The 17,516-nt window shown below is 35.8% G+C and overlaps 1 protein-coding gene and 1 long non-coding RNA gene across 5 annotated transcripts; one reads left to right on the top strand and one right to left on the bottom strand.

Moving 5' to 3' along the window:
- Positions 1-200: 200 nt before the first annotated feature.
- On the bottom strand, positions 201-5,500 carry LOC110684829 (vicilin-like antimicrobial peptides 2-2). Its single transcript, XM_021861261.1, has 7 exons — positions 4,909-5,500; positions 1,812-2,230; positions 1,532-1,707; positions 1,337-1,417; positions 995-1,252; positions 622-910; positions 201-547 (listed from the first exon to the last, which is right to left on the bottom strand). Exons 1-7 carry the CDS (start codon positions 5,361-5,363, stop codon positions 375-377), a joined length of 1,851 nt encoding a protein of 616 aa, XP_021716953.1. The 5' UTR covers positions 5,364-5,500; the 3' UTR covers positions 201-374.
- A 6,280-nt stretch (positions 5,501-11,780) lies between these two features.
- On the top strand, positions 11,781-16,483 carry LOC110684830. Of its 4 annotated transcripts, none has more exons than XR_002503852.1 (8): positions 11,781-13,560; positions 13,741-13,943; positions 14,615-14,671; positions 14,765-14,904; positions 15,321-15,493; positions 15,596-15,732; positions 15,803-15,905; positions 15,981-16,483. It is a non-coding gene; the product is annotated as an uncharacterized LOC110684830 (long non-coding RNA). The 4 variants fall into 4 exon arrangements; XR_002503850.1 differs by having other exon boundaries at positions 15,984-16,483; XR_002503853.1 differs by having other exon boundaries at positions 15,375-15,493; positions 15,984-16,483.
- The last annotated feature ends 1,033 nt before the right edge of the window (positions 16,484-17,516 follow it).

Here is a 17,516-nt window from a genome sequence, read left to right on the forward strand (position 1 = left end):
TTGGAGGCTGGGAGAGGTAACAATTGAGAGTTAAGGGTTACCCCTAGGAAATGGAGTGAGTTACAACTTACAACACCTCTTAATCCAAAGCAATAGGTAATGAAAACGGTTAATTGATTCTATGACCACTACTCAAAAAAAGAAAAAAAAAAAAAAAAAAGCCTTAATGCCAGTGTTGTAGTGGTACATAAGATTTCACGTCAGCTGAATGTAACAAGTTTTAGTTAAAAAATAAACTCAAGTTTGACTCTTCGCGGTGAATAACTACAACCAGTGAAACCTTATGATACAATATTATTTATTTAGCAGTAGGGAAGTTAAACCTTCACACTGTACTTATTTTACATTTTTCACATACTTAAGTTAACCATGCTTTAGAGGCCAGCAAACTCCAAAAGTGAGATCAGGGAATTCTGCTGTCGTTTAGGCCCGGTCATGAAGTAAGATTTCTGCTGTTTCTGAAACATCTCTTCTACCTCTCTTGCTGGCATATTGAAAGACAACTCTATCGCTTCTTCATCTAACTGGTTTACTATGTTGTCTTGCCCTGCTCAAATAAAAATGAAATTAAACATGCATCAACCTGAATAATTCTTATCAATAAGGTTATAACCAATTTACCTGCAAGGAAGTTTCTTTGGTTATCTTGGGCATTGATACCAAACCCGATGGTTCTAATACTCTCATTCTCTGATGCAACTAAAGCAAGTGGGTGGCCAGCAGGAACAACGAATACATCGCCCTTAGACAAGGGAGATCTGACTTTTTCATACCTCTGGCTGCTACCTTGTTGTTTCTTATTACTTTCATTTTCAGAGTGTGGGCGTGCAATTTCAAAATATCCACTCCCTTCCTCCACTAGCACAATGTATGTTGTTCGAGAATTATAGTGTGGTGCCATCATTGACCCCTGGTAATCGAATAAGATTAGAATTAGCTCATTACTCTTAGAGGAATAAACATCATCATCAATCTGCAAGTACAAATATCCTACCTGTTTAATGTCACAGTAAGCAACCGAGACATCAAGATCTTCGAGTAGTTGGTAATCATTTGGAGTAACTTCATAGAACTCCCCATGTTCATTGGACATTTGTGGTCGTCCATCTAACAAACTGAATGGGCCTTTGGATGCTCCAAATTGTCGTCTAGACATCCCATGAGCCAACGCTCTCACTTGCTCTTGACTGGCTTTGACAATTGTACCTTTCTTCTGTTGGTTTAACAGCTGCTCAAGCTGGTCCCTTGGTAGCTAGCAACAAAGTTGAACCATTAAAGTTTTAATTTTGGTTAAAAAACAACTTAAAAAAAAATTGACTAATGGTAAAGAACAAACATTCATAGCAGCTTGGAGGATTTCTGTACTGAAGCTGTTGAAGAACGATTTGGACTCTTCACCACCTATACCAAAAAATTGCTGCAATGAAAGGATTTATTTATTACATACCTCACCACACACTATTATGTATTTAAATGTGAATAAATCTAAATATACCCCGTAGCAGTGATACAAAAAACGTATGCTATGTACCTGATAACGACCGGGAGTATTAACAGGGCGTAATAGCTCAGCTATTTGCAGCTTCTCAGCTTTATGCGTACTAGTTAAGTACGCCGTGGTGCCAGCAGGAATCATCAGCACATCTCCATGTTCAAGATTAAAGGTCTCGCGGTTCTTTTGCTTCAAAAATGTCACAGTGGCCTTTCCTATAATATCAGCCATAACATTAGCATGTTAAAGTTGAGACAGGAATTATGAAATAAATCAGCCATAGATATTACGATTTTGTAGTAAAAATTTAAGTATATACCTTTAATGATGAATAGAACCGAGTCAGCATCCCAATGGTGAGGAAGCATGAAAGTGTTGGGATTCGCCTCATAGAAACCAACCCTGAATTTATCAATGCCAAGGAGGAGGTCTGACTTCTCTGAAAATCTTTGGAGTACCTTCATGTGTCCTTCTCCAGTTGCATAGCGAGACTCAAAGCTCTTAGAGTCAAAGTAGTAGGGGTTATCACTCTCTTTGGCTTTTTTGTTGATGTTGTTGTTGTCGAGGCTATTTAATCCTTTTCGATGGCCTCGTTCACCCTCTCGACGCTTGTGCCCTCCCCTATGTTGATCGAATTCTTCTTCACAATGCAATTTGCATTGCCTTTGTCGTGGAAAGCCTTCCTCCCTGTCCTCACACTTTTTCAGACAATGTGTGTAATCATGTTCTCGTGGGTGCCTATCCATCCATGAGTTCAAGCAAATTAAACATATTTTCTTTGCAATCCATTCTACAAGCAAAATACGAGATTATATAATCTATACAAACAGGGCTGGATCAACAGACTGATGGTATAAAATCAAAAAGAGAACAATGACACAACTCTTTTATTGATATAAACCTCCATTATTTTGGTAGAAAAAAATGGTCAAGAAAGTTTTTACAGTTTTCATTATGCGGATGATTGGAGGTTACAAAATCCATTGCAGTTGTTGAACCCCATATAGTGTGCACTAGTGAGTTGTCCCACATTGGAGAAAGAGGAGAACATCAACCACTTTATAAGCTTAGGAGTTACTCCTCCTATCACCAATTGGTTTTAGGATGGAACCTCCTTGGGCTTGTAAGTGGACTAAAAACTCTCCTCCTCCTAATTGGGTTGCCCGGGCCCATGCAAAATTTAACATGGTATCAGAGCCCAGATTGCTTGGGTCTTTTCTAAAAAACCTCCTCCTAATTGGGTTGCCCGGGCCCATGCAAAATTTAACAACAGTAACACTCACATAAATCTTTCTCAAAAACAATGTTTGTACAGAATTATTAGCAACATAATCATCGAGTTGGTTATGGCTTGGCAATGGCTCTGTATGAAAGAAGGTAATCCACACTTAATATCATCGAGTTGGTACTCAAGTTTGAGCTAGCAAAGCATGTAAATGCAACTTTGTAACATAACCACCCACCCACCCACCACCCCCCCCCCCCTCCTCCTCCCCCCACAAAAAAAAAAAAAAAAAAAAAAAAAAAAAAAAAAAAAGTTGTACATAATAAAAAAGGCAATGTGTAGGAAATATTATCTAGTTCTAGCAAAAAAGTAAGAATACTAAACATCATCATTGATAAAAGTTCAACATAGCCCTAGATTCGTAACTAATCAATAAAAATAACACAAATATAGGAAAATGTATTTCATGGCTTTAATGATTCGCTACTGTGACCTGTAACTAAATTGGCATGCTACATAAACTTTTCAATATACCATTTTCAGGTTACAATATGCTCCAACAGTTTGCTAAGCAATTCGATTTTTTAATAAGTGCTCCATTTTGACTGGCACACTTGCCATCCATTACATTGACCAATTATAAGTTTTTGTTTATACATATATACATACTAATTTTGGGTGGACTCACGGTGAAACGAAATCACCCAATACTGTGGAAACATGAATAAACATAAACAATAAAATAGAATGAAAAGATGAAAGAAAACCAAGGGAGTATACTATTTCCAAAATTGATCAAAATACATACTTTAATCATTTTTAAATATTTGTTCCACATTGTTGTACACTAATTAAATGTTGTACCTTTTGATATAAAAATACAATCAAAGATAACAATGATCAAAATTGTACAATCAAAATAAATCAACAAATTAAAAGTTCCAAAAAAAAGTACTACGTCGTAACCATTGTTAAATGTATCAATTAATGTTCTCAAAGTAAGCATAGACAAATTTGTAATGTCAAACATGAACAACTTTTAGAGAGAAACTAGTGAGTAGCCCTGCCTAGGTTACTACTGTTGTAGTTGTGCAGCGCAACTGCTAATTTTTAAAAGGTATTTAATAAATTATTTGTGTTTTCAATGCTTGTGTAATATAGTATTTTTTAGTGTGCAAAATAGCATAATTGGTAATTAGCCTAGATGGTTAAAAAATGATCTTTCTTCTGAGAGGTTTAGTGATGTTCGAACTTTTTTGTCCATATTTTTAAAAAAAAATTTAGTTGAAACAACATGGAGTACACAATGAGAAGTTGAGCGTATGACATAGCGTAATAAGGGGTCTGCGTGGCATATAAATGTTCTTAGGTATGTTTTTTAATAGATTAGTATTATATTTTTTTTTGGATAAAATATAGATTAGTATAACTGATATTTATTTTATCTTTGTTTTTTTATGAAACACATTTTTATTATTTTTCTTATTTTCCCGCTACATATATATAATTATCAATATTTTTTTGGATTGGATAATTAACAATAAATAAAAAGTATCAAAATTTGTTATACGAATATTATGAACTAAAACGAATTTAATAGTACTTAATGTAGAGTAACATTTCTTTAACAAAAAACCATCATCAGTAGACATGTATAGTATTCTCCCCATATCTCAATAAGTGTATCAATTTGACTTTTATTTAAACTATTAAAATACCAAGTTTAACTTAATTTTAAACTATTATACTAATGATAGATGTTATTACAAAGGTATGCTTGATCAGTTGGTATGTATATTAATATATGTCCATAGCATCAACTTTTATTTAATTTTGTTAATAGACAATTAAATATGACAGTGGTCAGCGTTATACATTGACACGTGTGTAAACTAAACAGATAAATACTTATTCAGTTATAAAGTGAGTACAGTACTCGGTACATATATCAATATATGTCCATAGCATCAACTTTTATTTAATTTTGCTAATAGACAATTAAATATGATAGTGGTCAGAGTTATATATTAACACGTGTGTAAGCTAAACTGATAAATACTTATTCAGTTATAAAGTGAGTACAGTACTCGGTATGTAACACTGTTAGCATAGAAGAGTTTCTTAAAATGGAGGAATTGAAATTCTAGTAAATTAAAAGCAATAAAAATAAAAATGATGGAATTGTTCATACCGTTCATGATCTCCTTTCCCGCCATGGCGATCATGCTCCGGCTCTCGCTCTGGACGTTCATCCTCCGGCTCTCTTTCCCTTTCCCTTTCCCTTTCCCTCTCTCTCTTCGAAGCGGCCTCGTAATCATCTTGACACCTCCTTTGGCATTGCCATTGCTTCTTACCCGACCCACGTGCACGACACTCTTCTTGACATCGCTCATACTCCCTTTCTACGTCTCTTTCATTTGCCGTAATTCCAGTGTTTCTTTCTATCTCCACTCTATCTTGCTGGCATCTTTGCCTGCACAGATGCTCCTCGAAATACGGCTGTTGTCGTTGGCACTGCTGCTCGCACCGCCTCACGTCTCGCTTTGGGTCTCGGCCTAGCTCATCGGAGGCCCTTGAGACGGAAGCGAATGCAAGGACTGAAAAAGCTAGTAAAATTGCTAACGAAATGTTAGTTTGTAGCTTCATCTTAGTAGCTTTATAGTAGTTTAGCTATTAGTTTTTGATGGGTTTTTTCCTTAGAGAAAAATACTTTTTATAGAAGGAAATTGGAGAAATGAGATAAGATCTAATACAAGATAGTTTTAAGATTTGTGGATATGTTTCCTGTTATTATAAATTTGAAGTATATATTATAAATTTGAAGTATACCAATTGTACTAGCATTTTCATAGGAAACATGCATGATGACGGGTGTGTCAAAGAATAGAAGAGTTTATGCCACGTTATGAACATGCTATATATGTTTGAGTGCTAGTCGTGTTTTTTCCTTTATCTTAAAATATTTCATTAATTAAAAGTTATACGACATATACAATAGAGATTTGACGTTAACAAATACATAAGATATTGAATCAAATAAAGTTTTCCTCCATAAAAACCACGATCGCCGAGTAAATTTTGCAGTGTGGAACATATTCCGCTTATATCGCTGGAAAATACAACTTTGTTGGAGAGACAATCTAACGATCTTTTGTAGCCGTGCGGATGTTTTTCTTCTAATCCATCTATCTGTATTCGAAAACTTGATAACTTTTTCACTAACAAAATAACTTCACGACAATCCATTAGATCTAATATCATGGATTCAAAACTAAGAAATTTCTCCCCCGAAAAGAGAAGATAAACCCTGTCTTTTGAAGGAGGTCAAAAACCCCTTGTCTTTCGAAGGAGATTGGAAACCCTTTCTTTCAAGGGAGAAAAGTTCCTCCCGATGGGAGGAAGCATTATTATAAACCTAAAAAACTTTGAAGAAATAAGGATTGGGGCTTTCCACCGGTTAAAAACTGATAGAAGCCCCTTCAAAAATCAACAATGGAGGCTAGGGTTTTGGAGAGGAGAATTTTCTTTATCTTAATTTGGGAGGCCAATTGACCAAATTAGTAAATAAAAGTTAACTCAAGTGATAATTTGGTTAAAAAAAAAAATCAAGCGGTAATTGATCCAAAAAATTAAACAAAATCCCGACAAACTACTCATGAATAATATTTAATTAATTTAATTTGTCTTCAAGGTTTTATTTATTTATTTATTTCTCCTATTTACCATTTATTTTCCAATTACTTTTTGAGAAATAAAAAGTTGAAGGAAAAAGTTTAAATATTAATTTTACTTAATTTTCCAATCCCTTATTAACGAAATTAAAAAAAAAAAGGTTAAAAATAAAATTGGTAATTAGGATTTAGTAAAATAAAAAGCCATAAATATTAATAGGATAATTTAATGGAATTTTTTTTAAAAATAAAAACACAAAAACTAATTAAAATAGGCATTTTGAAGACTTCATCATAAGAAAATAGAATTTTTGGTCTAAATGTCGCTTGAGTTTAATTTTTGTACCAAATTGTCGTGGAGTAATTTTTTACCAAATTGTAGCAAAAGGGTCTTTTTAATTTACCAATCTGGTCAATTGACAAGATGTGGGAAGTCCTAAGATATCAACGTGCAAGTGTCAAATTTCATACGAATAAATTAAAAAAAAACTAGATTAGTCCCGTATGTTTCACAATCTATATATTTTTATTATTATTATTTTAAAAAAAGTTTGGCCTATTTTAGTGGAAAGTTTGATTTAGAAAATTTCATAAAGGGTCAGAGGTTTTACTTCCAGTTGAGCCCTAGAAGGTTTCCTCGTAAGTTTCGCTGTGTAATTTAAAGTTCCTTTAGGCTTCTATTTTATTTTTTGAAAATTTTCCTTATAGCTAGGAACTCAGTACAATTCACCCCTCCCCCCCCCCCCCTAGTATGTAGTTCGTCTCAACTAACAAAGGGCAAGAGAACTAGCTAGCTAGTTGTTGGTTTTTAGTGACATGTTGTTGACCTTTAAAGAGTTTTGATGATGGTGAAAAAAGCAAACTTCATCGAATGAGGTTTCTCTAGTGTTGGATTAGTTTTCATGTGAAGTAGACTCAGGGAGTGGAAGAGTAATCTGTACTATGAAGAATACTAGAGAAGCAAAGGAAAGTAAGAAAGAATAGAAGAAGAGTTCCTCAAAGAACTAGACAAGTGATCCGTAACAGGAACGCGTACAGAGAGAAACTTCCTAACAAGAGTAGGACATCAAGCTAAACTAACCAGCTTGGTCTACGTTGAACACAACAAGTTCCAGTGGAATTTGGGCTGCGACTTTCAGCAAGATGCTGAAGAATTGATGACAGCATGATTCCCGTCCTAGTCTGCAAAGAACTCAAGTTCCTATAAGCAACACAAAGTTCGATGGATGCAATTGATGATAAGTTTGAAGACTTTTATTAAGGTTATATATTATTGTTGTAAATATGTGATAGATTATTATTATGCATGAAACCTATTAAATTAAAAACGTGATAAGGTTTGACAAGCTAATAAAATCGGAAGCTTTATAAAACATAGTTTTATGTTTATGAAAAAGATTTATTAATGATTTTATCTTAAAAAATCAGTTTTACAAATACTTATTTTTTTCTAAACTTAATCTTTATTCGGTTTTGCAAATGATTTTATTAAATGATGCATTTCTACTCCGGTCATTAAAAGGATTTTCATTCGATTAATTTAGTGATTATCTTTTTAATAAAAACTCTACTTGGTATATGAATGTCTCCTATAAATTAAATTAGAGATCGACTTCATATTCTGAGTAAATTATGAGGGTTATGCGTGAAAACCTCAAGAGCAAGTTTGTTAAAGTTAACAGCTTTATTATATTAGTTTCGAGTGTCATGTGTAGCTTTCCAATCACAGATTATAGTTTAACTATTTGTGTTGTTTTGGGATTTGGGTGTGAGTTTATGTTGAATACACAGTGAGTGAGCTTCATGTGTGAAGCTGTGAGATTTGTACTTCGAGAGTACCGAGTAGAACTTAAGTCAGGGACTTAGGTTGGGTGGGATAGGGTCCCATAGGGTAGCAAGTTTAGGTTGGAACTTGTCTGAAAGATCCGATTATAATAGGCTGTATCTTGGAGTGTTTGGCCTATTATAGTAAATTAGTTGTGTGTTTAAAATCCTTTGTGGTCGAGGTTTTACTTATTCCTGTTAGGCCCTTGGAAGGTTTCCTCGTAAATATCGCTGCATGTTTTCAATTTCTAGTCATTTTTGTTTTAATTTCCGCGAAAAGTAGGCATTTCGAAACCTACTAAAATTCACCCCCTTCTTATAGTAGTTCATCTCAACTAACACATGTGATTCTCAACTTATTGCTTTGTATGTCTTAGCTAGTAGCAAAGATTGAATTTTGTACATAAAGCGTATGAACATAACTCAGTGAAGCCTTATAGATTTTGTTTGAATTTAAACGGAAATGCATTATATATTAATAGGTTGCAAACTTTTGGTAGCCTCTAGTTGCAAGGTTGGAAGCTATTCGTCTTCTCATAGCTTTTGCTGCTTTGGGTTTTCTGTTGTATCAAATGGACGTCATGTGTGGTTTCTTTAATTGGTTTTTTAATGAAGGCGTCTATGTTGAATAACCACCTGGATTCGAAAATCCAGAATACCCTAACCATGTTTATAAGCTTGGCAAAGCTCTATATGGGCTAAAGCAAGCTCCTAGACCATGGTATGAGAGATTGTCTAAATTCCTTTTGAAGAATGATTTTAAACGTGGAAAAATTGATAAAACTTTGTTTTTTTTTAAATTAAGAGCAACTTCCATTCAAGTTGTACAAATTACTGTTGATGATATTTTAATTATTTGGTGCAACTCACGAATCACTAGTTCCTTGCTAATCTTATGAGTGTATAGTTTGAATTGAGTATGCTGGGAGAGTTGAATTTCTTTCTTGGTTTGCAAATCAAACAAACTGGGAAAGGGATAATGATACATTAGCAAAAATACATTAAGAAACTCATAAGGAAATACAAGATGGAAAGTTCCAAAACAAATCACTCTCTAATGGGAACTGCAACAAGATTAGCTTAGGTGAAGATCTAAGTGGAAATAACATAGATCAAACTATTTACAAGGGTATGATTGATTCCCTACTATATCTAACTGCTAGTAGACCTTACATATCTTTTAGTGTAGGTTTGTGTGCCAAGTACTTGAAAGGAACCGATGATTTAGGACTCTTCTATCCTAGAAGTGATTCATTTGAACTTGTTGGATACACTGGTGGTGATTATGCAGGTTATTTGGTAAACCCAAATGGTACTTCAGGTGTGGCACAGTTCCTAGGACCATGTTTGGTGTCTTGGGGTTCCAAGAAGCAAATACCTGTAGCCTTTTCCACAACTGACGCAGAAAACACTACAAAAAAATGTCCATATAGAAACGGAATTCTAGCGACGGAACTCAATCCGTTTCTAAATTAGAGACGGAATTAAAATAATCCGTCTCTAAATTAACTTAGTGACGGAATTAATAAATCCGTCTCTAAATTAGAGACGGAATTAAAAAATTCGTCTCTAAATTAGAAACGGAATTGAAAATCCATCTCTAAATTAGAAACAATTTTTTTTTTTCCGTTGCTAAATTTAGAGACGGATTTTTCTTTCCGTTGCTAAATTAGAGACGGATTTTTTTTTCCCGTTGTTGATATGAGCGACGGATTTTTAATTCCGACTCTAAATTATTTTTGAAACACTAGTGGAAATAACGTCATTTGCAGTGCACTATTTGCAGCAAACCTATGTATAGAATGCTGCAATAGTAGTTAGTCAACGCGGGTCAACACTTTAATGAATTAATAGAAACGTTTAGCATAAAGAGTTTCAAAAAATTGAGAATTTTTTTAAAGAGAATTATTTGCAGCACTCCCAAGTAAAGCACGTTGCATATAACATGGTTTATTGCAGCGTTTCCTAGTTTTAAACGCTACAAAACAATTATTGCAACGTTCCCATATGGAGCGCTACAACAGATAAACTTTTATTCATTCGTTCATTTCATTTTTAGAACAAATTACTTCGTGTTTGCCGCCTCCATTCAGAAAACCTAACCCTTAAGAGAGGAAGGAGAGAGAAGATGAAGCACAACCCACACGTCTTTGACTTCTTCTCACTTCACGGCGCCATCGAGTGCTCCACTCTTCGTCTCAGTCCGATCAATGCTCGTGCGCAAAGACGATGAAGTCTAGGTTTTCGTGGTACCTCATGGTCAGAAATGCTTCATGGGAGCTCGATATTCAAGTATTTCTCGCTTTCTCTTTCTAGATCTATCATTTTTTCTTTCAATTATGCAATTTCATATTGTTTTTGTGAGAAATTTGATGTCAAACCCTAAAATTCTTTATTATTTATTTGGATAATTTGCACTACTAGAAAACAGGTCATTTCGGACAGAAAAATTCCGTCGGAAACACCCTGAATTACGTCGAAAAACATTGTTCCGACGGAATTTCCTTTTGTCGGAAGACCCTTTGTAGGAAAAACGTCCATTTCCGTCGGAACAGTGTTTTCCGACGGAATTTTTTCGTCGGACGAGGTTTTTCGGTACTGGAAAGTCCGTCGAAAATTTCCGACATGATTCAAATCCGCCGGAAAATTCCGACGGAAATTCCGTCGGAAACTCCTACAAAAAAAAAAAAAAACCAAAAAAAAAACAGGCACCACCCTCATCCACCCACCGCCACACCTACCCCTTACCCTTACTCATCCACCACTACCCTCCTCCTTAACCCTTAGCCACCACCCACCACCACCGAAGCCTAACCCAGATTCACCAACCACGCACCACCACCGAAGCCACCCACGCACCACCACCAAAACCACCCACACCGGCCCCTAACCTTGATTCACCAACAACCACCATCGAAACCACCAACACCAGCCCCTATCCCACCTTCACACACCACCACCGACACCACCTCACCAAAATTTAACCACAAAAAGTCAAAAATTAACCCCAAAAAAACACAAATGAGCCCAAAAATACGAAAATTAACACAATAAAACCGAAAAAATACCACACAAAAATCGAAACCACCACCAGAATTTAACAAAAAAGAAAAAAATTCCTAAAAAAAACAACGAAAATTACATAAAAAAACAACGAAAATTACCCAAATTAATTAAAAGAAATATATAATTATACAATTATTTAACAAAATTTATACATTAACATTACAATGACATCAATTATTAACTAAAATCAGAATTTAAAAGGAAAAAAAAGGCTAGATCTACAATCTAAGAAAATAATACCGTGTTGTTGCGACGGAGGCTTTTTTGCGTCGTTGTTGTGCGGTGTTGGTGGTTGTTGTTGATCTCGGTGTTGCCGTTGTCTCGGTGTTGACGATGATCTTGGGTATTCGTTGATGGTTTTCGTTGATGGTGGCTAGGAGATCGAAGAGGAGAGTGAAAGGGGAGAAGAGATCGAAGAGGAGAGTGAAATGTTGGAGAAGAGAAGAGGAAAGGAGAGGAATTTAGACTGAGAAGAGGAGAGAGAAAGGGAGGAGAAGAGAAGAGGAACAGGGAGGAGTAGAGTGAGAAGTCTGAGAGGAAAGAAGAAGAGAGGAGAGAGAAAGGGAAGAGAAGAAAAGAGGGGCGGAAATGTGTTAAGAATAACCGTTTTTTTAGGGTTTTTTAGGTTTTTTTTTTTATATTTAATTACAACGGATTTTATATTCCGTCGGAAAGCCCACAAATTCCAACGGATTTGTATTCCGTAGGAAATCCGTCGGAATTTACGAAGAAAAAATGTCCGTCGGAAATGGTCCGTCGGAAATCGGCCTATCTTTAGTAGTGTTGTAAATTACCACCCAAAAATGTACCTGTTTTTGAACTAACCACCTGTTTAATTTTTTATTTTATTTTATCATCCCTTAATTAAATAATCACTCAGATTACCACCCATTTCAAAATTCCGATAGATTTTCTGTCTGTGGGCCCCACCTAACCACTATTTTAACCCTTTTCACTGATCCCCCCGGATTTTTTCTCCCCCCATCTTTTCTCTTTTCTGCAACCATTTTTCATACCTTTTTCAACCTTCAATCCTTCCATTTCAAGCTCACTTCCAAATCTTCCTCTTCTTCTTCATCTGCAATTCCCCACCGGCAGCACCACCCACCAATTTCCTCGACAGCCACCATAATCAACCTCACCGCCCTTAACATACACCACTAGCCACTGCAATCTACCCCACCACCCCCAACACACCTCACCGACCACCGCCTTCAACTTCACTGCCCTCCACACACATCTCACCGCCCTGAACAAACCCTCATCGACCACCGCCTTCAACCGCATACCATCGAACATTTCGACCGCCAGTCGCAAGGCACATAATGAAATCCTAAAAAAAACTTGCCCCCACCCCTCACCTCCCTGAAATCTAACGTATACAGCCCGAATTCAACTAACAATAATCGATCTTTACATCCTTTACTTTGGGCTTGCAGAATTCAACTAACAATAATCGATTTTTGCAATTTTTGTAATTGATTTTCAAATTGCAGAAATCAAAGTAGCCGACCCCACTGTTCTTCTTGTTGTTGTATTTAGGGTTGAATTTAGGGTAAATTACTAAAGAATTGTCCTACAAATCAATCAGAAAATAAAATTTTGCAATTAAATTGGGGAAATTAGGTTGATAATCAATTGAATTGGGGCTTTGTATGCTGAAATTGACGGGCTGCTGCTATCTTTAATTGAAGTGGGCTGGTTGTGATTTGCGATTGGTGCTGCCGTGAAGAGCTTCTGTTGGTGGCGAATGGTGGCGAGTGCGGCTGTGATTTTTGCTGGGCTGCCGCCAATTGTTGTCTCTGTTGTGGTGTTTGTGATTGTGGAGCGGCTGATATGTTGGTCAAATCGGAGCAGCGCAACTGATTGCGATGGACTGGTGCTGATAGGTCTGGGCTTCGTTCTGCTGCTGCTAGAGGATCTGATGTTGCTACCTGTTGGTTCCTCCATCAGCTGGGGCTCTTAAGATAAACATGGATGCTGGCTTTGTGGGTGAGATGGGCTGTGGTCTGGGAGCTATTATTAGGGGCGGGGATGGTGCTGTTGTGGCGGATGGTATTCAGCTGGAAAGGAGAAAAATGGAGGAGAGAGAAAGTGGGGGAAGGGGGAGAAAGAAGAATTTGTCGGAAGGTCAGAGAAAAATGGAGGATTAAAGGTTGAAGATGGTAGGAAGTTGGAGAGAGAAAAAATCGAGGGAAAAAATTAAAATATGGGGAAAATTTTTAAATTACCATCCGTTAGGTAGGGCCCACAGATGGAAAATCATTGGAATTTTAAAATAGGTGATAATTTGAGTGGTTATTTAATTTAAGGGGTGGTAAAATAAAATAAAAAATTAAACGGGGGGTTAATTCAAAAACAGTTAAATTTCTGGGTGGTAATTTACAAATTATGCTTATTATTTTGATTATAATTGTTGATTCTTTGAACTTATGGTTTTTGTAAATTTTCTGAAATTGCAGATTTGATATCGTGCGTTGTTGATTGTTGATGAGTTATTTATGCGTTCAAAGCCATTTAGAGCCCTAATTACTGAGCCAACTCATGGGGCAGTGAGCCGAATCAATTGGTTGAGTCAGGTTTCCGGTGTCTTGGGTTGTCAATGGGGTGATGAGGGTAAAGGGAAGTTTGTTGATATTTTGGCGCAGCATTTTGATGTCGTCAGGTTACAATTTTTTTTTCTTTTGTTAATATTTTTATAAATTTATTATTTCTGATTGAATGGGTGATGATATCTGAAAGTGATTTTTTTTTTTTTTCATTATTATCGACATTTTTATGATGTTTAAATTTGATTAATAAATGATTTTTTTTCTTCTTATATTTGGGTAATTCTGATTCACATTGTTATAGACAATTATAAATCATTAACTTAATTGGTTAGTGCATTTCAATTTTGGTTTCAGTTTTGATCGTAGTGTTGTGTTTAAAGGTGGTGGGATTCAAAATGCTACAAGTATGCATGAAATTGGGAGGTGGGGGTTTTCTTTTAAGGTTACTGGGGGTGGAATTTTGATTGAATTAGTGTGGCTCATTGTATTGTCTGCATTTCTTATTAGTTGTGAATTTCTCCATAGCACATTGTCGACGCATTTCGAATAAATTGTCTTATGTAAATGAAACTTGGGCAGGTAGATAAGGCAATGGATAAAATTTATAAGTTATTTTAGTCACTTTAGCCTCTAATTTATTTTAAACTATACACTTACCAGGTACTAAATTAAATACAAACTTGTCACTACGTTTAACTTTAACTGCATTGTTTCTTCTGTTTTTACTATGAATTGGATACTTCTTTCAGTAATTCTTACTGGCTTTATTTGTAATTAATTTTAGGTAAATCCTCATATGCACCGGCTGAAGCTTTGTGACTTTGGAAGCACAAAAGTTCTGGTATGTGGGTAAATTTGTTTAGTCATCACATCACTTCAGATGTATGTTACCTTTGAGTCATGCCACATCTAATTACCTTCTCCTCACCTGCAGATAAAAGGTGAGCCTAATGTATCTTATATCTACTCTAGATACTATAGAGCACCAGAGTTAATATTCGGAGCAACAGAATAAACTACAACTATTGACGTCTGGCCTGCTGGCTGTGTGCTTGCAGAACTGCTCTTGGACAGGTAGCTTGATACTCTTGCATGTTTTGGCTCTTGGGTTGCTATTCTTGCTAATGTTGTCTTGATCATGATCTCATGTATCTTGTCTTGATCATGCTTGTATTTGTGCCTGAAATATGTTGATTGAGCAAAATTCAGATTAACATGATCTCATGTATCTCTATTCGCTTATGGAATAATATTTGTTGTCATTGATCAATTACAGTTTAATTGAGTTGAGGCAGGTTGTCTAGTTTTTAGTTTGTGTGAAATATGAATGGTATTGATTTAGGATCGACTTGAACACTGGATGTTACTTGTTGAATTTCATAATATGTTTTTTCTTGTTGAATTTCATCAAATTTTTTGTATTATATATATTATAAGTAGATACAAGTTACCTGGCTCTATAACTTGAGTAAGTTGCTTTTGGCTATCAGAATTGCAAGATATTCTTCCTGGAATCATCAATCAATTGGGTAAATGTTTAACAGTCCTCTCCTTTCCCGAAGAAATGGAACTTGTTTCGAAATTCATGCTAAAGAAATGGAACTTGTTTTGAAATTAGGCCCGCTGTGTTCCCATCCTAAGCTAGAGGGAAGGCCTATATAATGTAAGAATTTGGATCTGAAGTAAAGAGTTTTCTGGTTTTCTTTTTCTTTGCTAACTTGCTTTTATTTGTTATGAAAATATACTAAAAGAGTTTTGGTTGCAGGAAGGAGCTATATAAAGAGTGTGCTCAGTCTCTACAAGTTGAGTTGTTGTTGAGTGGTAAAGATTTTGATACAATTAAGAGTGCGAATGCTCGATAATTGAGGCTTTTGAGGATGTGGACTTGAGATTATCGAAATGGTAAGCAAGCACATCTCACCTGACATGCTCTTTGCTAGTTCCTAATATATTGACTTCCTAAGTGAATCAGGTAATCTCACGGTCCGGGAAAGCTGAAGTGTTGACTGATCCTCATAGACCCTATGGAAGCAACAAGGCATCACTTCAGGAAATTAGAAGAATTAATGAAGCAGGTGGATGGGTGTGTCTTCCTGTTCTTAAAATATAATTCTATTATATTTCTTATATTCACAGTCTTGATTTTAAAGCAGGTGGATGGGTAGTGTATCGGGTCGAAGAGCTGAGATTGGGCGAGGCTGGTATACACAAAGGCAACTGCAGACAGGCCAAGAAAACAGAAGTAAAGTATGGCAGATAACACCTAGGAATGCTGATAACGAGACATGTTCTGATTTCACGACCCCACAAAAAAGACTTCTAAATTCGATTGAAGAGGTTAAGGAAGTTTGGCTGGAGGATTTTAAGAAACTAGAGAAGACTCCTGCTGCCAAGAGGGCAGAAAGAAACTAGAGAAGACTCTTGCGTACATTGATGTCAATGAGATGACCCATGGAGTATGCCTAGATGGGAAGGGAGTTTTGTGCACTTACAAGTTCTGATGATCCCATATCCTAAGTCGATCATCTTCTGATGATCCCATATCCTAATACTACTACTACTATCCTTCAGCTATGCTTGTGCTGTCGCTCACAGCAACTAGTTTAGCTATACTTGTAATGGACCTTGATTATTGGCTTTAATTAATAAAATCATCCAAATTGTTTTTATTTGTTTTGTGTTTCTTTTGTTTCTGTTTATCCTATTTTTAAACTGAGGAACCACAACCAAATGAAAAAAAAAAAAAGAGTATTTGCAGTGCGCCTAGGTAGACTGGCTGCAAATAGTTGGACTATTTGCAGCGCACCCAACTTGTGCAAACTGCAAATAATCTAACTTTTTTGCAGTGCACAGGGTTTGGCATGCTGCAAATAACTGTTTTTTGCAGCGTTTTATGCACGCTGCAAATAATGTCAGTAATTGTATCGCCCATATATGTAGCGGACAAAAACGCTGCAAAAGGTGGGGTTTAGGCGCGCCAAATAGCATTTTTTCCACTAGTAAAATGAATTATGTTAAATATTACTTTAGAGTGAATTATGTAAACTAGAGATGGATCTTCAAATATGTCTCTAAACTAGAAACGGATTTTCAAATCTGTCTCTAAACTAGGGACGAAATTGAAAATCTGTTTTTAAACTAGAGAAGGATTTTAAATCCCGTCTCTAATATTTCTTTCACTTATTATCAATTATGTGCGTAGAAATAAATAAATAATATTTGGTATAGTTGGTAAGAGTTTCACTATGTGACTTTGAGGTCACGGGTTCGACTCCTACCAATTGCAATTCTTGATATTGGGGATTCAAGGAGCCTTACATGCAAAGCTGAGTCGGGTTGATCCGAGTGAGGTCGAACCGAATAGTAGATACTTTTAGAGCCAAAATATTTTTTGCCGTTGCTAAATTTAGTGACGGATTATTTTTTCTGTTGCTAAATTTAGAGACGGATTTTTTTTTTCATTGCTGATATGAGCGACGGATTTTTTTTTCCGTTGCTAAATTTAGCGACAGATTTTTTTTCCGTTGTTGATATGAGCGACAAATTTTTTTTTTCCCGTTGCTAAATTTAGAGACGGATTATTTTTCCGTTGCTAAGTTTAGCGACGGATTTTTATTCCGTTGTTGATATGAACGACGGATTTTTTTTTTCCGTTGCTAAATTTAGAGACGGAATTTTTTTCCCTT

The sequence above is a fragment of the Chenopodium quinoa genome, unplaced genomic scaffold (assembly GCF_001683475.1).
Source record: "Chenopodium quinoa cultivar QQ74 unplaced genomic scaffold, ASM168347v1, whole genome shotgun sequence".
Taxonomy (NCBI): domain Eukaryota; kingdom Viridiplantae; phylum Streptophyta; class Magnoliopsida; order Caryophyllales; family Amaranthaceae; genus Chenopodium; species Chenopodium quinoa.